At 38.1% G+C, this 21,845-nt stretch overlaps 1 protein-coding gene across 1 annotated transcript; it reads left to right on the forward strand.

Moving 5' to 3' along the window:
- The first annotated feature begins 619 nt into the window (after positions 1-619).
- LOC111911156 (uncharacterized) lies at positions 620-16,209 on the forward strand. Its single transcript, XM_052766337.1, has 5 exons — positions 620-740; positions 15,540-15,621; positions 15,701-15,776; positions 15,877-16,076; positions 16,161-16,209. The coding sequence occupies exons 1-5, from the start codon at positions 620-622 to the stop codon at positions 16,207-16,209; spliced, it is 528 nt and encodes a 175-aa protein (XP_052622297.1).
- Positions 16,210-21,845: the final 5,636 nt, after the last annotated feature.

Consider the following 21,845-nt stretch of genomic DNA (forward strand, 5'->3'; position numbering starts at 1 on the left):
GTCTTGGCAATTTCCGTGATCAACTAGGGTCTGTGCCAGACGCTTGGCATTTTCAAAAGTAAGTGGATTGGTAGCTAAAACATTTCCTTGAGTCAGGGAAGTTAATCCCCAGATGTACCTTTCCACCTTTTTACTCTCCGGAGCCACCATCTTGGGACACAGAAGATCCAAGTCACTAAATCTGGCAGTACAAGCAGCGATATTTGAATCCTTCATTTTCACATTCCAGAGCTCCTGCTCTAGTTTTTGCATCTCGCCCCTCGGGCAGTATTCTGCTAGCATAAATTCCTTTAAATCATCCTAACTCATAGTACTTGCTATTTGGAGAGTTAATGACTTGACTTGGTTGTTCCACCAAGTGAGGGCTCTGTCTGTGAAAGTGCATGCTGCCAATTTCACTTTGCTAGACTCGGGGCATGCACAGATTTCGAATATTGATTCGGTCTTCTCGGACCAACGTGTTAAAGCAATGACACCTCCAGTGCTATCGAAGGATTTGGGTTTAGCATTTGTGAAGTCTTTGTATGAACACTCCTTTAGGTGTCCATGAGTATCTTCGTGGTTAGAAGGGTTGGCACCACTACCAGCCCCGCTAGTGCCACTTTCATTGATTTGCGTCATGGCAGCAGCCACAACGGCGGTTACTGCTGTTTGGAAGATAGCAGGATCGTACTTAGGAGGTGGTGGCGGCGGCGGATTCGTTGGAGGGTTGTTTTTCTATCTGTTGGACTTCTTTGGAGGCATCTTTTTCTAAAAATATTCAAGAGGAAATGACGATAAGTCCTCTATAGTGGTCAAGAGTCAGGTGGTATTGAACAAGTTATATCTTAGTCCTAAACGTATCATAATCTGACTTTTATAGTGCTCTATCAGCGATTTACAAAAGAGGTTTACTAAAACAAGCAAATAATCGCAAATTTTAAATCGTGAGAACTAGTAATACTTGTAACGAATCTGTATAGTGCTATAGTGCCATAAAATACTCCTATAGTATTTTAACTTTATGTTTGGTTCTAGTTTTTCCTTTGTATATAGTGTTGGTTAGTTTTAGACTTGTTGCAACACTACGGTCACTCTTAAACACATGTTGGCCGTATCTCAAATAAATATAGTTGATCAGGCTATATTTATCCCAGATATGATTACATGACTATCCAGGTTTAACCGTAGTGTCCAACTCATCCAAATACTTTTATGTAGTTGTTATTATGATACTGTTTCTGGTATGTATGCATTTTTGTATACTTCTTTTAAAATAATTATATTTTAAAAAGTATACTTGTAGTTCAGAGTGCTTCGGCCCCATAGTGTTTATAATTGTATATCTTCGTCTACTCAAAATCCTGTTGGTGTACCTATCAACTGGTTCCCTGAGAATGTAAGTGATTTTGAAAGTGTATCAACATTTAAGTTGGTGAGTTCATAAGTATGTTTTTGAGATGGAAATCTTGTCTCTGATCTTTGAAAATGTTATAGTGTATTTCCAGAAAATCCAATATTTTCTTTAGTAAATGAAATGTAGTCTTAGGCCTTAAGAACAAAGTCTTACTAATAAATAAAACTATATCATGAATGGTCTTATCATACTAGTGTACTCTGTAATAGAAATGTAGTGTACTGTAGTAGTGTTTTTATGAAAAACTTCTTGTATGAATGGCTGGATTCCACCAGCTATAGTGTAAAATAGTGTACTGTAGTTTTATTATTTAAAATAAAACCTTTGAAGTAGTGTTAATCCTGTAAACAAATTTTTTTAGTTGATACGATTGTGAGTTTCATATAACCATGATAAAATGACTAGTGGCCTCTACGATGTTCTTCAGGCGTCGGAATCTTATGACATTCGTCACCCCGGGCCTGGCGGCCTAACTGTTGCAAGCAGCTTAGGTGTGGGATTGTCAGTCTCATATAGATCTATACACAAATTCAAGCTCGCCCTCCAGGAGACTCTTTTTATAATTCATAGGACTTAGACCTGTACCCTATTGGGTACAACGAAGTACTGCCTCATAACCTTGTATAAACTAGTTTACATGTGGTGTAGTAGTTTTCTCTTGTACTTGAAACTGTATGTATTTCCTTGTAGTAGTGTACTTTGTAATGTAAAATAATTATACTCAAATAATTATTTTAGTTTAGAAAACATTAATTCCAAACCCTAGAATTTTAAAAGTTTAAAATTTAATCCTTATACTTTATAGTATTATAAGTTAATAATATATATATATATATATATATATATATATATATATATATATATATATATATATATAAGATCAAGTCAGTCTTACCATTAGTAGGCCTTATGCACGAAGCCGATCTATAAGGGGGTATAAGGTTACTGCCTATAGAATGGTAGTTTAATGGGTGTCCACTCTCACGCACCGCTTCCTTGACTGGTGGAGGGTCGTTAGCCGAACGGGTAGGATAGGACTATAATTCTCATTAAGTATAATGATAATAAAGTAAATAAAAGTTTTATTAAATTCCCAATCTTAGTTACTTTAGAAAAATGTGAAATTGATGCTAATCCATGAAAATTGCACTTTGCACCTTACCAAGTTGTTGATGGAGTGTGTGCGGTTAACCTGCACATTAACTTGGACTAGTAAGGATGGCAAAGGGTGGCTCAATGTTTATCATAAGATCAATGGAGCATGTGTGGTTAACCGACACGTTGATTGGGTGATAAAGTCGAGAGTACCAAGCACATTTTTCATGGTTATTCACACCTTGTTCGTGATCCTCGGTATCCCAGTCACAAACCTGAAGGACATAATCGAGATTTAAACATGGAATTGAATTCTTCAATAAATCTTAAAGGATCTATGAGTTTCAATCCAATTAAAACTTAATATATATTTCGTTTTTCATGGTGGAAATTGGTAAATCATCATTTACCTACCTTCAAACATTTTGCAAGTGGGATTATGACATCCCTCTTCCAGTTTTCAAAATATTGTGTTAGGTCCTAGCCTTAATATTTCAGTTGGGTGTTTTATTAAGGACCCTTTATCTAATCTTTACTTGTCTTTCTTTCTTTTCATATGTCTCCCAACAATGCTTCTGGCTGAAAACCTACTGGTTACTTCTCTCTCATGAACCTGTGTGGGAGAGTCATCTGCGATGGTTCCAACTTCAATGATTAGATTAGGAACAACAGGATGGTCACTCGCTATGAGGACAAGGAATATGTCCTAGACAAGGAGCTAAAGGAAATTGATGAGTCTTCTGCTACTCTTGAGGAGATTGCTGAGTTTAGGGCACATGAGAAGGATGCCACCAAGGTAGCTTGTATCATGCTTGCCACTATGTCAGCTGAACTCCAAAAGTCCTATGAGGACTTCTACCCTTTTGAGATGCACCAAGACCTGATGGAAAGATACCATCAGAGTGCTCGTCAAGAGAGATATGAAATCATCTCTTCCATAATAACAACCATGATGAAGGATGGTGAACCCATCACGGGCCACTTGCATAAAATGCAAAGGTTTGTGGACCGATTGCTAAAGTTGAATGTGAACTTCCCTGAGGAGCTGGCTATAGATATAATTCTACACTCCTTACCTCCATGTTATGATTAGTCCCGGAGGATCTATCATATGAACATGGAGGAGGTCATACTGAGCAAACTTCAAGGGCTTTTGAGGACTGCCGAAATTGGTCTCAAAGGTAAATCGGCTGTTAATACTCCTACCACCGCCCCTGTTCTGGCAATTGGACAAGGGAAAGGGAAGAAGAGGAAGGCTCCCTCAAAGAGCCGCAAAGGAACGTCTCTTGATGGATCCTCTTCAAGTGGGACCAAGGCTGGTTCTGCTACTCCCATTTCCATTCCTAAAGAAGCAGAGTGTTTCTACTGTCACGAATAAAGGCACTGGAAGCGAAGCTGCCCCAAATACTTGCAGGATGTTAAGGATGGGAGGGTTAAACCCACCCATGCAGGTATTTGTACTATTCTATCTAAAAACTCATCACATTCTAACTCTTGGTTGCTTGACACAGGTTATAGATTTTACATTTGTTCTGATGTTCATGCCCAAAAAGAAGTAAGGATGTGGAGCACAGGAAGATACACTTGATCATGGGGAATAGGAAGGTTCCACCTGTCACCAAGACTTGAGTTTATTGTTTATTGCTTAGTAGTGGGTTAGGAATATATTTGAATAATTGTTTCTACTCTTCTGATATGGTGAGAAATATTATTTCCTTTCATGGTTTGTACAAACAAGGTTTCACATTTTCGTTTGATAATGAAATTGGTGCAAAAAATGCTTATTATAATGATGGTTTTTATTTTAAGGCATTACCTTGTAATGGTGTATATTAAACTGTGAATGTTGTAGAAAACTTAGGAAATGATGTGTTGCATTCGATTCTTCCAATGAATTGGATAAAGCATGCTTGTGGCATTGTCGTCTTGGACATGTCAGTAGAAGGGCATAGGCCAAACTCCAGAAGGCTGGATTTTTGGAGTCATTCGACTTAAGGTCGGACGACACTTGCGAATCTTGCTTACTTGAAAATATGACTAAACCACCCTTCACTGGTACTTGTGAGAGGGGTGAGGGTTGGTTAGATCTCATATACACCGATCTATGTGGGCCCTTCAGAACCGCCACAAGGGATGCTACCACTTCTATGTGACTTTTACTGATGATTACTGTAAATATGTCTATGTCTACTTAATCAAGCATAAGACGGAAACCTTTGAGAAATTCAAAGAGTTTAAACATGAAGTGGAGAATCAGCTAGCTAGGCAGGAAGATAAAGATGCTCTGATCCGATAGAGGTGGTGAGTATCTTAGTATCTAGTTCTTGGACTATCTTAAGGAGTGTAGAATTGTTTCACAGTTGACGCCACCTAGGAGACCACAACTTAATGGTGTAGCTGAGAGGCGCAACCGAACCTTGTTGGACATGTTTTGTTCCATGATGAGTCGATCTTCGTTACCAATCTCATTATGGGGGTATGCCTTAGAGACCGTTGCCTATATCATTAATCTAGTCCCTACCAAGATGGTTTCCAAAACACCTCACGAGATGTGGACTGGGAAGGCTCCCACATTAGACCACTTCAAGGTTTAGGGTTGTGAGGATTTCTTGAGACGCGAGACTCATGACAAGCTCGAACCTCAGAGTGAGTGGTGTATTTTCATCGGCTACCCACAGAAATCCTTTGGTTATCTCTTCTACATACTGAGTGACAACGTTGTCTTCTTTACGAGGAGAGGAGTCTTTCACGAGAGAGAGCTCATAGGCCAAGGAGACGGTGGGAGGCAAATTGACCTTGAAGAAACTCAAGAGTCAAGTGGTGAAGGAACCTTAAACACTAGCGATCAACCTGAGGAGGAAACTCCTGTTGCGCCAATTGAAAAGTCTGTACCTCTGAGGCATTCCGGTAGAGTTAGTTTTCCACCTGAGTACTATGGTTTCCATATTACTGCAAAAGGTGATACATTTATCAGTGATAGCACACTGGTAAATTTGGATGAACCTAACAGCTACAAAGAAGCCATGGCGGGCCCCAAGTCTACCAAATGGAAAGAGGCTATGGACAACGAGATTCAATACATGTATGACAATCAAGTTTGGAACTTGGTTGACAATGTACCGGGTCGTAAGACAGTCAGGTGCAAATGGATCTTCAAGAAGAAGACCAACATGGATGGGAAAGTACACACTTATAAGGCGGGACTGGTTGCGAATGGCTTTACTCAAACTCTGGGAGTTGATTATGATGAGACCTTCTCGCCAGTAGTGAATATTAAGTCTATTAGGGTTGTGCTACCATTACTGCATTTCATGATTATGAAATATGACAAATGGATGTCAAAATTGCTTTCCTTAATGGAAAGTTGGCTGAGGATGTTTACATGAGTCAGCCAAAGGGTTTTGTCGATGAAAAGCACCCTAATAGAGTGTTTAAGCTTCAGAAATTCATTTATGGATTGAAACAAGCATCTCGAAGATGGAATCTTTTTATGATGAGAAAGTCAAAGAGTTTGGATTTTTGAGAAGCGAATATGAATCATGTGTATATGTCAAGGCTAGTGGGAGCATAGTTAGCTTTCTGGTATTGTATGTGGATGACATACTACTCATAGGAAATAACATCCCAACCTTGTAGGAGGTTAAGTCTTGGCTTGGGAAGTGTTTCTCTATGAAGGACCTTGGAGAAGCTGCCTATATTCTTGGGATAAGGATATTGAGAGACAGGAGTAAGAGACTAATTCGACTTAGTTAAAGTACCTACTTGGATAAGGTGTTGAAAAGATTCAGCATGCAGGATTCTAAGAAAGATGACTTCCTGATGCAGAACAATGCCAAACGGAGTAAAGCTCAGAGTCCCAGTACAGAGGCTGAGATAGTTGAGATGAGTCGAATACCATATGCTTCCATTGTTGGCTCGAACATGTATGCTATGACATGTACTTGCGCTGACGTGGCCTTTTCTTTGATCATGGTCAGCAGATATCAAGGGAATTTGGGCAAGGCTCACTGGACTACGGTAAAGAACATTTTTAAGTACCTGCGGAGGACTAAGGATTGGTTCCTTATGTAACGTCCGTGTTTCTGGGCTAGGGATTAATGTTGATGTAACAGTCTAGGTTAACATTTGTAACTCGTTTTGAAATAATAAGAATGTATTATTTAAGTATTATGTATTTAATTAAGTATTATGTGTTTTGAAAAAAATGAGAATTGAAGATCTCGTTAATAGTAGTTCAACGGTAAAAAGACAGACGAAAACGGACGTCGGATGAAGAAGTTATGATTTTTTAACGGACTTTTCCTGTTTAGGATTGTTAAAAAGATAATAATAAAAATAAAGTCAAAATTAGCCGGCGGAGTCTAAACGAGAGTTGTAGAGCATAATATCACCTACGCATGGATATAAAGAACGTCGAAAACGAAGATCATATTCAAGTGTTATGATTTTCTAAAGTGTTATGTAACGTCCGTGTTTTGAAATAAATGAGAATTGAAGATCTCGTTAATAGTAGGTTAACCTTTGTAACTCGTTTTGAAATAATAAGAATGTATTATTTAAGTATTATGTGTTTATTTAAGTATTATGTGTTTTGAAATAAATGAGAATTGAAGATCTCGTTAATAGTAGTTCAACGGTAAAAAGACAGACGAAAACGGACGTCGGATGAAGAAGTTATGATTTTTTAACGGACTTTTCCTGTTTAGGATTGTTAAAAAGATAATAATAAAAATAAAGTCAAAATTAGCCGGCGGAGTCTAAACGAGAGTTGTAGAGCATAATATCACCTACGCATGGATATAAAGAACGTCGAAAACGAAGATCATATTCAAGTGTTATGATTTTCTAAAGTTCGAGGCACACCTCCCAAAGAGGGAACACCCCCTGTTCAATTGAGGAACTCCCTGCGTTCATTGCTTGGCTCCGGATTGGCCACATCGATGTTGACTCAACTGATAAGGGATAGGATCGGAACCTCGCTCCTACATGCCCTATTCGAAGGGAAAGCCCAGCGTTCAAGGAACGCCCTGCATTCCTTTGGGGAAAGCCTGCGTTCGAGACCAATTCCAACCCTATAAATAGATGTCGTGGGCTGCCGAGTTTTAGTGCTTAAATTCTTCTCTCTCACTCGTTATTGCCTCGTTTTGCATGCAAGTTATACCCCGAAGCCCCGATATCATTCCAGAGACCCAAAGCAAGTCCTGAAGCCCGAGGAACCCGAGAAGTAAAGTTTCCGAGCCGAAACTCTATCCGCGAGAAGCCCGGTTTTCTCGGAAACGATTGTTTTAAGAGACGTGATGTTGTCCGAGCATCGTCTTATCAAATGAGTGGATATTCCTTTTCTTCTAACGCATAGATATGAAGTATTCTCTACAAAATACGTGTTATGTGTTTGTATATTATTTGCTTATTTGAAATAATTATTGAATGAAATATTTGTACAGGTTTTAGGTTGTATATAAATGTATATATTTTTATCTACTAATATGTTGTGTAGAACACGGGTAGACAGTTGTTGTGTGATGAAATAAAATGATGAGAGGCCTCGGTGTGATTGTGATCTAGTCGTCCAGCAGAATATTGATGACGACCATGGACTTTTCTAGACAGTTCAGTGGCACGCTGGCAGGCTCATAACCTGTAGGTGTAGTGAACTTGGGTGTTTATTTGTTGTATTCTATCCCCCCATGGTTGCCTTAGGACATTCATTGTTGAGGAAACCCCTCTGCAGTGGTGTCCGTCCTCATAAAAATCCTATATTAGGTCCCTTGTAATAGTTGTTGTCATAGGGACGTAAAGTGAGGATAACGGGAATGGGTAATCGGGTTATTGTTGGTTGGTGAAATTAAATATAATTATTTATTGTCGGTTGAAAACCCTATATGCTCTTCAGGCTCCCAAGCCTGACCCACTCAGTTTCTTTGTATTACAGGTAATGGCGCGAGCGCATAAGTTGGGGAACTTGTGAAGATGTTTCTGTTTATATACCAGTAGTTGTATATAACTATGTAAGGTCTATGTTTTATTGTTTATGCTTTTGTGTCTGTATCGGAACATGACATCCCGATTTTTGATATATAATGAAAATACATTTCTTTAAGAAATGATTTGATAAATCTTATTTTATCATGTAATGTTTTGGGGACAAATTCCGTAACTCATTTAAATCAATGGATTTACTTTGAAATTATTTTAAAAGCATAAATGAAACTGGTCTTTTCTGGCTGTGAATTTGGGGATGCCACAGTTGGTATCAGAGCATTAGTTTAAGCGTACTAGGAATTTGTAGGATTTCTAGACTTAAACTTAGAATGCTAAGTGAAGATTGTGAGATGAGTGTCTATCATATTTTAGACATGAGCACTAGTTTATTTTAGGAAAGGTGCCTAAAATGCTTTTATGTGCTAAATGTTATATGTTTGCCATATATGATATTATTTGTTCGGATCTATGGTTTGTTGCCAACTGGATCTGGAAATCTCATGTGTTTAGGATTCTAAGCGTAGGATTACGGTATTAGAACTAGCATGTAAACGTTTCGGAGTGATAAGGATGATTTAATTATCTATCGTGATTGGGGATCTAAATTCACCTTATTCGGTGTGTAGATAAATAATGGTAAGAACCAGAAGTGGAGTTGGAAATGTGAATGAAGACAGGAATCAACCACCTGTGGTTGAGCGAGTACCTGTTGTAGCAGCAACACCTGAGCCAATGACTATGGTTGGTGTACAATTGATGATTCAGACGATGTTGGATCGTCAAATGGATGAAACTAGACATCTGCTTCGGTAGAATCGTGAAGAACTTTCAACGTCGATTGAACAACCTGAATTGAATGAAGGGCATTTGGAAGGAGGTAACTTCGGTGGGAGTGTTGGTCAAGCTAACCCACCGTTAGTTAGACAAAACCACCAGGAGGGAGGAAATGATGGACTTGGATGCAAGTAAAACTACTTTTTGACTTGCAAACCATCGACCTTCAGTAGAAAGGAAGATCCGATCGGAGTTATGGATTGGATCTCGGAAATGGAGCTAGCCTTCATGACGTGTGGCTGCAGACGCAAGTTGCAGACCACTTTCGCAGTACGTCAGTTCAGGGGTGGAGCTGTTCATTGGTGGAACACTCTGGGGAAGACCCTAAGTCCTAATGAGCCACTACAACTGACTTGGGCAGGGTTCTTGGTGTAGTTCAAGCGCAAGTTCTACTCGGCCCAAAATCTACTGGAGTTGGAGAACAAGTTTCTGACATTGACTAAAGGTAGCATTTCAGTCGATGATTACACCAATTCCTTTATAGACAAAATGGAGTTTGCTTTGCGTATCATCCTAGATGAGCTGACAAAAGTTGACCGGTATGCAAAAGGCTCCCATGGGAGTACGCTATGCCAGTACGTCAGGCCCCTACTCTAGAGGCAGCTATTTGGGTTGCCAAGTCTGTTAAGGACACGATCAAGGGAAGAACCGCCAGCAAGGTTGAAGTTGGTGATAAGAGAAAGTTTGAAGGAACTTTAGGTTCCAACAAGAAAATCAAATTTTCGAAGCTTGATTCGAAAAAGTTTGGAGGAGGAAAAGGAGGCGAATAGAAATGGTGTGAAAAGTGCAAGAAAAAGCACTATGGGAAGTGTAGTGAGGAGGTGACCTGCTACAAATGTGGAAAAAATTGGGCATTATGCCAATGAGTGTCCGTCCAGAAAGAGGACATGATTTGGATGTAACGAAGAGGGGCACATTTTGAAAGACTGTCCTAAAAAGAAGGAGGCAGCAAAACCCAATATTCCGCCAAAGTCAAAGGTGAGAGCCTTTCAGATGACACTTGAGGCTGCAAAAGATGAAGCTGATGTCGCTTCAGGTACCTTTCTCGTAAACAAATTGTCTGCCCAAATTTTATTTGATTCTGGAGCCAACTACTCCTTTATTTCGCATAAATTTGGTATAAACTAGCTTTGTCTGCCAATAGACTAGATAATGCTTTATTTGTCGAAGTTACTAGTGGCAAGTTTATACCTTTTAGCCATCGCATGAAAAACATCTTAATTGATTTGAATGGGAATAAGTTCCATGAGGATTTATTGCCTATTGAGCTAAATGGTTTCGACATCGTGTTGGGGATGGATTAGCTTAGCGCCAATGATGCCGAAATACTATGCAAGAAGAAGATTGTAAAAGTAAACCCGCCAGGGAAAGAGTCATTTATGGTGTAAGGGGACAAACGCAGATTAAATTCTGGAATCATTTCTCTAGCACCGACGGAGATGAAGGAGCTGATGATGCAACTTCAGAAGTTGTTGGACAACGGTTTCATAAGACCTAGTTCATCGCCCTAAGGAGCTCCAATGTTATTCGTGAAGAAAAAAGATGGAAGTATGAGAACGTGCATCGATTACAGAGAGCTGAACAAGGCAAAAATAGAGAATAGATATCTGTTGTCGAGGATTGATGAGCTGTTCGATCAACTACAAGGTTCAAGTTATTTTTCAAAGATCGACCTAACGTCAGGATATCATCAGCTGAAAGTGAGAGAGCATGATATAGAGAAGACTACATTCAGAACATGATATGGACACTACGAGTTTTTGGTTATGTCATTTGGATTAACCAATGCTCCAGCTGCGTTCATGGATTAATGAACAGGGTTTGTAATCCGTTCCTTAATAAATCTGTGATAGTGTTCATATATAACATTTTAATTTACTCGAAAATCCATGAGGAGCATGGCAGACACTTGCGAGAAGTGTTAGAAGTCTTGAAGAAGGAGAAGTTGTATGCAAAGTTCTCCAAATGTGATTTTTGGATTCGAGAAGTCCAATTCTTGGGTCACGTGGTCAACTAAGAAGGGATAATTTTTGATCCAGCAAATATTGAAGCTGTGATGAAATGGGAACAACCGAAAAGTCCCACGGAGATCCGAAGCTTTTTAGGATTAGCCGGATATTACAGAAGGTTTATCCAAGGCTTTTCTTCGATCGCTACTCCACTAACATCTTTAACCCGCTAAGGAGCTACTTATGCTTGGAGTGATAATCACAAAGAAGCATTCGAGTTGCTAAAGAAGAAGCTATGTGAAGCACCGATTCTTTCTCTACCCGATGGAGTTGAAGACTTCGCTATCTATAGCGATGCGTCTGGTGTTGGGTTTGGTTGTGTTTTGACCCAAAGAGAAAAGGTGATAGCACATGCATCTCGACAGTTGAAAGAGCATAAAAAGAACTAACCCACTCACGATTTGGAGCTAGCAGCGGTAGTTTTTGCTCTGAAGATATGGAGGCATTACCTCTATGGCACGAAGTGCAAACTTTTCACTGATCATAAGAGTCTCCAATATCTCTTTAGTTAGAAAGAATTGAATATGAGGCATCGACGCTGGCTAGAACTACTTAAGGACTACGACTGCGAGATACTTTACCATCCCGGTAAAGCAAATGTTGGCGCTGATGCTCTCAGTCCGAAAGTCAATCTTGAAAGAAAAAGGCTAAGAACATTGAGAATAGAAGTTGTCTCGACCATTGTGGAAAGTATAAAGAAATCTCAAGAGGAAGCTTCTGAAAAGAATGACCGGAATGAGGAAGGTTTGGGAAAAACGTTGGTCTTTGGTACAAACGGTCATGGACTGAAGGTATTCCAAGATCTTATTTGGTTACCTAAGTCAGAAGGAATAAGAGATCTTCTAATGGAAGAAGCTCGCAAAACCATGTACTCAATTCATCCTGGCAGCAATAAAATGTATAGGGACCTAAAACCCTACTAATGGTGGCCGACGATGAAGCCTAATATTGCAAAGTCTGTGGCCGAGTGTGTGACATGTGCAAGAGTTAAGGCACAACATCAAAAACCATATGGGAGTTTAGAACCTTTGCCCATACCTATGGGTAAATGGGAAGACATTGCTATGGATTTTGTCACTAAACTGCTCATAACAAAGAATGGTCATGACATGATTTGGGTGGTCGTTGATCGCTTCACTGAGAGTGCGCATTTCATAGTAGCCAACGAGAAATGGTCTATGGATAAACTTGTGAATTCCTACATGAAGGAAATTGTGAGGCTTCACGGTTTTCCGTTAACTATTGTGTCAGATCATGATAACCGTTTCACCTCATGATTTTATAGAAGTCTACAAGAGGAATTGGGTACCAAGTTGTGTTTGAGTACAACTTAACATCCACAGACTGTTGGTCAGAGCGAATGGATGAAACAAACACTTGAAGATATGCTGAGAGCATGTACCTTAGAATTCCAAGGCAACTGGGATGAACATTTTCCTTTGGTAGAATTTTCCTACAATAATAGTTTCCACTCGAGCATAAAGATGGCACGTTATCAAGCAATGTATGGACAAAAATGTCGTTGGCCATCTTGTTGGCTTGAGGCTGGGGAAAAGCAGTTTATGGGACCTGAGATAGTCCATCAAACTGCTGAAAAGTTGAAAATAATTAAGGAGAGAATGTTAGCAGCTCAGGATCGTCAAAAGAGCTATGCTGACAACAAGCAAAGACCAATGAATTTTGAAGTCGGAGATTCGGTTTTGCTTAACGTCTCGCCGTGGAAGGGACTTATACGATTTGGTAAAAGGGGAAAGTTAAGTCCAAGATTTGTTGGACCGTTAAAAGTTCTTCAGAGGATTGGGAACCAAGCTTACAAGCTGGAATTACCCGAAGAACTGAATGGAATTCATAACACTTTTCATGTGTGTTATTTGAGGAAGTTCACGGGAGAAGTTCCCGACATGATTCCACTTTTGGAATTGAGAATTGATGAGAACAAGAGGTTAATTGAAGAACCAGAGGCAATCGTTGACCGAAATACGAAGAAGTTGCGACACAAGATGGTCGAATTAGTGCTTGTCCGATGGAAACATACGAATGAGCCAAATCTCACCTGGGAGACGGAGAGTGACATGATGAGTCGCTATCTGCATTTGTTTGTTGATGTGTGATTCCGAGGACGGAACCATCCTAAGGGGAGAGAGAATTGTAACGCCCGTGTTTCTAGGCTACGCATTAATGTTGATGTAACAGTCTAGGTTAACCTTTGTAACTCCTTTTGAAATAATAAGAATGTATTATTTAAGTATTATGTGTTTATTGCTTAATTGTGTGATTTAATTGGATTAAGGACTAAAAATAAGCACGAAAGTAAAAATATTAGATAAGCCCGATATCGATACATGAAGTTGTAGTGGTCGTGGCAAGGTTTCCGAATATATATATATATATATATATATATATATATATATATATATATATATATATATATATATATATATATATATATATAAGAATGCTGAAATCTGAGTTATAACGAAAAAGTTATGACCTGTCGAAGTTTCGCGACAGAACCAGCACGAGGCTGAATAACGTAAATAATGAATTTACGATAAAGTGATATTTAGCCTTAGTGATCTAAATGAAAATTCTAGAATACGTTAAACTGAGAGCGTGCATAAAAAGAACGTCTAAATCTGACTTCGTATGAAGAAGTTATGATTTTTCTAAGTTTCGACTTAGCAGTATGCAGCCCAAAACTCGAATGTTAGATCAAGTGATTGTTAGCCGAAACAATCAAAACGAGAATCGAAGATCTTATTAATAGTAGTTCAACGGTAAACAGACAGACGAAAACAGACGTTGTATGAAGAAGTTATGAATTTTTAATGGACTTTTCCTGTCCTGACCTCTTAAAAATATAATAATAAAAAAATAAATTCAAAATTAGTCGGCGGAGTCTAAACGAGAGTTGTAGAGCATAATCTCACCTACGTGTGGATATAAAGAACGTCGAAAACGGAGATCGTATGCGAGAATTATGATTTTCTGAAGTTCGAGGCACGCCTCCCAAAGAGGGAACGCCCCGCGTTTCGTGCTTGGCTCCGGATTGGCCACGTCGATACTGACTCAATGGATAAGGGATAGGATCGGAACCCCACTCCTATGCGCCGCATTCAAATGGAGCGCCCTGCATTCTAGACCAATTCCAACCCTATAAATAGATGTCGTGGCTTGCCGAGTTTTAGTGCTCAAGTTCTTCCCTCTCACTCGTTATTACCTCGTTTTGCGTGCAATTTATACCCCGAAGCCCCGGTAACATTCCCGAGACCCGAAGCAAGTCCCGAAGCCCCAAGGATCCCGAGAAGTAAAGTTTCCGAGCCGAAACTTTGTCCGCAAGAAGCCCGGTGTTTGGGAAAACATCCTGGTTTTCTTGGAAACGATTGTTTTAAGAGGCGAGATGTTGTCCGAGCATCGTCTTATCAAGTGAGTGTATATTCTTTTTCTTCTAACACATAGATACGAAGTATTCTATACAAAATACTTGTTATGTGTTTGTATATTATTTGTTTATTTGAAATAACTATTGAATGAAATATTTGTACAAGTTTTAGGTTGTATATAAATGTATATATTTTTATCTACTAATATGTTGGGTAGAACATGGGTAGATAGTTGTTGTGTGATGAAATAAAATGATGAGAGGCCTCGATGTGATTGTGATCTAGTCGTCTAGCAGAATATGGATGATGACCATGGACTTTTCTAGACAGTTCAGTGGAACGTTGGCAGATTCATAACCTGTAGGTGTAGTGAACTTGGGTGTTCATTTGTTGTATTCTATCTCCCTCATGGTTGCCTTAGGACATTCATTGTTGAGGAAACCCCTCTGCAGTAGTGTATGTCCCGATGAAAATCCTAGATTAGGTCCCTTGTAATAGTTGTTGTCATAGGGACGTAAAGTGAGGATAACGGGAATGGGTAATCAGGTTATTGTTGGTTGGTGAATGAATTTCGTATACGCCCTTCCTAAACAGATAAATATCGTATTTTCCCGGCCTAAAATTGAAATATCATATATGTCCTTTTTAATGTTTTTTAATATCATATATACCCAAATCAATTTTTTAGTAATTTTTATTGTTTTATAATTGTTTTTCTTAATATTAAATCATTATAATGAAAAATTATTTTGAATGGACAATTATACCCTTCCTTATTACAACAGATTACGTTTTCACTTATATCACAAAATCCCTTTCGACCCTAATACTGTCGATCATTGCTTCCATCACTACTTCCGATCTTTGCATACTATTTCCAAAATTTGTATATGCAGATTCAAGTCAGCAGAGCTAGAAAGAAGTAGTAACTCCAAACAAACAATCTTTCCCTTTTATTCTAGTTACCCTAATTTGAAATTTAACAAAATTTTCTGTTGAAGGTATAATGTTTCATACCCAGCACTCTACGCCACTAAAGGAGATACCAAGGATTACAAACTCTTCAACTGTATTCAGGTTTGTACAGATTGCTTGCTGATTTGTGAAAAATACATCATTTTTCTTCAATTCGTTTGTGGGATTTTGACGCATCTGACTTTTATTTGTTTGATTACAGAGAGGGCATCAGAATTCGTTGGAATCTCTGACGATCTTCTTTGTTTTGATGGTTTTGGGAGGATTTAAACACCCACTTATATTTTCAACTTTGGGATTAGCGCACACAGTTACTCGGTCTTTCTATTTCAAGGGTTACTCCTCCGGTGATCCTAAGGGACGTCTCCCGATTGGGTATGTGAATTCTAGTGATAAACCCTTGTCTCTTTGCTCCATACTTTCTTGTAAGGAATGATAATGGATCTGTAATCTGTATTTACTTTGGATATCATATTCTGTTTGCAGAGGATTCAACGTTCTTGAAAAAGCAAAGATAAATTGCGATCCAAATTGACTATTGGTTATGATCCAAATTTAACTGATGCGATAATAGGGGAAGGAGCAATTGATACAATGAAAACGAACAGGGAAGTAGCGAACAGGGGAGTAGCGAACATGGAGTAGCGATCGAAAGCATCAGGTCGACGTGAACGTGATTTTGTGACACAATGAAAACGTGATCTGTTGAAGCAATAAGAAAGGGTATTTTTGTCCATTCAAAAATGATTTTTAATTATAATGATGGAATATTACGAAAAACAATTCTAAATCAATAAAAATTATAATAAATAGATTTGGGTATATATGATATTAAAAAACATTAAGAATGGCATATACGATATTTCAAGTTTAGACCGGGCAAATATGATATTTAACTGTTTAGGAAGGGCGTATATGAAATTCTACCTTAAATATAATTATTTATTGTGGGTTGAAAACCCGTATATGCTCACCAGGCTCCCAAGCCTGACCCACTCAGTTTCTTTGTATTACAGGTAGTGGAGCGAGAGCATAAGTTGGGGAACTTGTGAAGATGTTTTTGGTTATAGACCAGTAGTTGTATATAACTATGTAAGGTCTATATTTTATTGTTTATGTTTTTTTGTCTGTATCGGAACATGACATCCCGAGTTTTGATATATAATGAAAATACATTTCTTTAAGAAATGCTTTGATAAATCTTATTTTATCATGTAATGTTTTGGGGACAAATTCCGCAACTCTTTTAAATCAATGGATTTACTCTGAATTTTTTTTAAAAGCATAAATGAAACCGGTATTTTCTAGCCGTGATTTTAGGGATGTCAAACCTTACCCTTCGTGGGAGTGATGACTTGAGAGTGGTGGGGTATAGTGACGCTAGCTTTCAGACTGATAGGGACAATTTCCGTCTCAGTCGGTCTGGGTCTTTACCCTGAATGGAGGAGAAAAAACTTGGAAAAGTTCCATGCAGGAGATAGTAGTTGATTCAACTTGAGAATCAGAGTACATAATAGCAAGAGAGGCGCGAAGGAGGCAATATGGCTGAAGAACTTCAATGAAGACCTTGGAGTTGTACCAGGTATAAAGGAGCCTATGGAGATTTTATGTGACAGCGAGAGTGCCAGTTGCCTTAGCCATGGAACCAGGGGATCACAGCAAATCCAGACACATCGACAGAAAATACCACTTCATTAGACATCGAATAGAAGAAGGACTCCTAATGACAAAGAGGGTATCATCAGATGAGAACACAATAGATCCCCTCACGAAGGGACTGAGTATGGTTAAGCATTTACAGCATGCGAGGCACATTGGGCTGAAGGATGATATTAGTTTTAATGATTAGATAGCTTTCGAAACCTGTAATAGTTGAAATGTAATTGACATTTGATGTTAAAATAAAAGGTGCTTTTTAATTACTAGTATGGTACTATCTTGTGTCAATCATTTACTATTGTTTCACTTTGCATGTTTTAACTTCTAGAATAATTATATTATTCAAACTATCCATAGTCGATCATATGTTGAAAGTAGGTATTGAATCAAGACTGTCATAAATTTGGTTTGTAGATTTGTCTGAATGGTATTGGACATAGCAAAGTTTGTTGCAAAATTCATGAGTGCTCATAAGGTCTGAGTATTGGATTCAACCTGTGCTCACTTGTATCACTTCATGGAATTTATCTCGAGTGATCGTGAGACGGTAGTATCATATAAGTCTTCAAACCTAGATATATGAGTTGTTGACTATGAGTTGGTTGTACATTGATAGTACGAAAATGCATCGGTAACTCAATGTCATAAAATGTGTTGTTGTGTATGCTTCAATGAAAAGTTAGTACAAGCATATACTGTCGAAATTTATCTGTTCCTTTTAGTCCTTGGAAGATTAAAAGCGACGTCTTGGGCCCCTCGATGATTTTGTTTTGACCTATGTACCGAGCCCGGTCAGAACTAAATTGATGTGTTCGATTAAGTTCTATGTCAAAAAAAATCGGAAAGGGAAACAAACTGCTGGACAATAAGTATGACATTGTTCCATGTATTTGTCCGGCTGATATCTTGAACAGAGGATTATATGATCACTTATCTAAAATGGAGTGTCTCGTTTCGATAGAGGTTTTTAAGAGCTACGATTGTTGGTTGGTGTTTTTCATCGTACTAGCAGTTATAGTTATTAGACTTATCCAAGTAAGAAACTTTTGGATTTATTGTCTAAGCCCATAACTATAATTGGTATGTACTTGACCCGAGAGTAGCATGGTCCATTTGGGTTGCATGACACCAGAACAATTTGTAAGGATGGACTTTTGAGAAAAAGGATATTTGTGATTTGTTAATATATTATAAGTTCTAATATATTAATATGAAATCATATTATTTAATTAGTATTGATCAAGAATTAATTTGGAATTAATTTTATGATCAAAAGAGACTAATTAAATATAAGGGGTTGATTTGGTAAATCATTCATTCTTATGGTGTGGGCCAATGATCCATGATTCTTTATGTTGGGCTAAACCCATGTGGTGACCCATGGATACTCCATGGAGGTTAAAACCCATGGAGCATGAGGAATATGGTAATTCATGGCTATTAAGGCTCACATGGTGTAACCCTAATTCCACCACACTATATAAGAAGCCCCTAGACTACCAAAGTTGGCACCCTGGTGTTCTTAGAGAGCCACAACTGATTTTGAGTACAAGTGATCTTCTCTCAAGTCCTTCCAATTGCTGGTGGTGTTGTGTGAAGCATTTGAGGCATCACACTTGGGGTGATAGGCTCTTAAAGGTCCTAGGAATCAAGCTACAAGAAAAGGTATGTCATTCTACTAGATTTTTGTATTACATATACTTCATGGTATGCTAGTTAGAATGAAACCTTGGAAAATGAATGTTTGCATGTATAATAGAGAAAACATAGATCTAAAGTTTCTAGGGTTGCATGCACACCTTAGGAGTGTTAGAATGCTCAAAACCCTTCAATTACTTCATGGATTTTATCATGAGTAATTTTGAGATGATAATATCTTATATTCTTGAAAAGGATATATATGAGTTGTTGTTTACAAGTCAGTTGTGCATTGATAATACGTAAACGCATTAGTAACTTGATGTCATAAAACGTATTGTTGTGCATCATTTGATGAGTAAATAGTGCTAGCATACAAGTCGAAGTTTATCCTTTCCTTTTACCCTAACGGAAAAAACGATATCTTTGGGCCCCTTGATGATTTGATGTCGACATCTGAAGTGCTTGGCCAAGCCTAGACTGAATTGATGTGTTCAATTAGTATTCTGATTTCGGTCATCATAAATCAGAAATCGGGAAATAAAAATTGGAAAATGAGATTAATTATAATCCATGTTCATGTCTGTACGATATCTTGTACAACGGATGAACATTTGATCACTTACCTTAGGACACGTAACTGACTGGGTCAGAGTTTGACAGCGGCTTTTGAGAGCTATAGTTCGAATCAGTTTTAGAAGTTATACTGGAAACTATAGTTATTATAATTATCCAAGTGGGAGACTATCGGATTAGGTGTGTAAGCCTATAACTATAATTGGTATATAATTTAATTGATAGTAGCACAATCTTTTTGGGTTGCCCTCAAGACTAGCAACTAGACAGGATACATATAATGGCTCATGTACTTTAATCGTTCCGTCATAAAATCTATGCGGGTCTATAGTCTCCCGTACTTTGTTCATTCTGCCATGAACCCTAACTACACGAACATGCATCTATAGGCTTTCGTACTTTGTTTGTTCTGCCATCAACCCTCACTAACTTTTAAGCATACCAACAATCACGCACATAGACACTACACATTCGGCTCTATAGGCACATAGAAAGTACGTTATGCGCTCTATTCTACTAGATCCTATATCCTAACATACATGGATATATAATAAAATACATAATATAATGAGGTGAAGTCACACGGACAATTGCTCCAAGGATTAATAGCTACCTAGATAATCTCACTGACGAGCAACGTGCCTAACGAGTATTAACCTATAGTACTATGACTTATCAGATCCTAAGGGAATCTGGTAATCATGGTTAGACCTATCACCAATCCCAATGAATACTGATAGTTCTATCAAGTAAGGATCAGCCAGGCAGAACATTTGGGAGGCATGATCATTTCGGCATATGGCTTTTTTTGAATCAAACAATCAAGCCAACGTGACCATTCTAGACACCTCTCCTGTAAGTAGATTAATCAGTATTTTGACTTGGAATTACTAATAAATCTTATTTATAGGTCCATTATAATGACATATGACTATAAATATAAGTTACACTGAAAACGAGAGAGTGTAGCTTAACTTACAAAGATTTGGCCAAAAAGCAGCAAAATTGTACTGACAGAATTCCTGATACCGAAAGCTTACTTCTTTACGGGCCTCATAGATATTCTAGAGCCTTGCTAAAGTGTCCTAAAACTAAGGGAAAGTTGGACCCTAAGAACTAGAGAGATTTAAGATAAAATAGAGTGAAATGGGTGAGGAATGAACAAGATTTCATAGTTATTTATAGTGCCAGGGGAGGTGTGCTCCGCGCAAGGCCATGAGCATACCACGCACATGAGCCTTGTTGGCTCCTCCCTCCTTTCGCCACATTTCGCAACAAGAATTGGCCACATCCCCCATCTTCTAGAAGGTGACACGTGTCAGACTCTTTTGGTGTCATGTGTTGCGTCTGTATCTTTCCACATCATTGTTGGATTAAATGTGTAAGTCCATAACTATAACTGCTATATACTTAAATTGATAGTAGCACATTCCTTTTGGGTTGCCCTCAAGAATATAAACTAGAGAAGATGATTTTAGAGAGAGAGGGTGATTTATTATTTGATTAATAAATTGAAATAAATAATCTGTTAATATATTATAAGAATAATATTTTAATTAGAAATAGTAATATTTAATTAATGTTTAATAAGAAATTAATTGGAATTAATATTGGGATTAAAGGAATTAATTAAAAGTGTAGGGACTAAAATGTAATTGTTCAATAATTGAGCAAGAGGCATTCTAGAACATTCCATATGGGTTGGATGGTTTCTTGAAGCCTAAGGGCTTCTAGAATTGTCCTAGGTGGATAAACAAGAAAATAGATAATTGCCCAGGTTAAGTTGATCTTGGATTTGGGCTTAGGGTTTCTTGACTACACTATAAATAGGTTTTTAACCCAAGAATTTTCAGCAACTCATTCTTGGGAAGACCTAGCGGAAAATTCATCACCCATAACCTTATTTGTATTTTTTAATATATGATAGTGTTCTAGGGTTTCTATTTTGTTGTTCAAATTGTATGTTCAATTAGAGAAAAAGTAGATCAATTTTTAGGGATGCATGCACACATAGGTTTTACATGCTTTTCATAATATCCATCAGTCATCGCGTCTCTTGGGGGAGATGAATGGTCAACTTGCTACGTGGCGCTCTCTGGTGCCACCACGTCATCACCATGCAAGTGGTTTTGTAGATTTTCAGAATGGCGTAACTGTTGGGTTATGAGCATTCTAACACTCCTAAGTGTACATGCAACCCTAAATACCTTGGATCTATGTTTTCTCTATTATACATGCAAATAAGAACTTCCAAGGTATTATCCTAATCTAGCATACAAAAACAATGACTATAGCAAG

The sequence above is a fragment of the Lactuca sativa genome, chromosome 8 (assembly GCF_002870075.4).
Source record: "Lactuca sativa cultivar Salinas chromosome 8, Lsat_Salinas_v11, whole genome shotgun sequence".
NCBI lineage: Eukaryota > Viridiplantae > Streptophyta > Magnoliopsida > Asterales > Asteraceae > Lactuca > Lactuca sativa.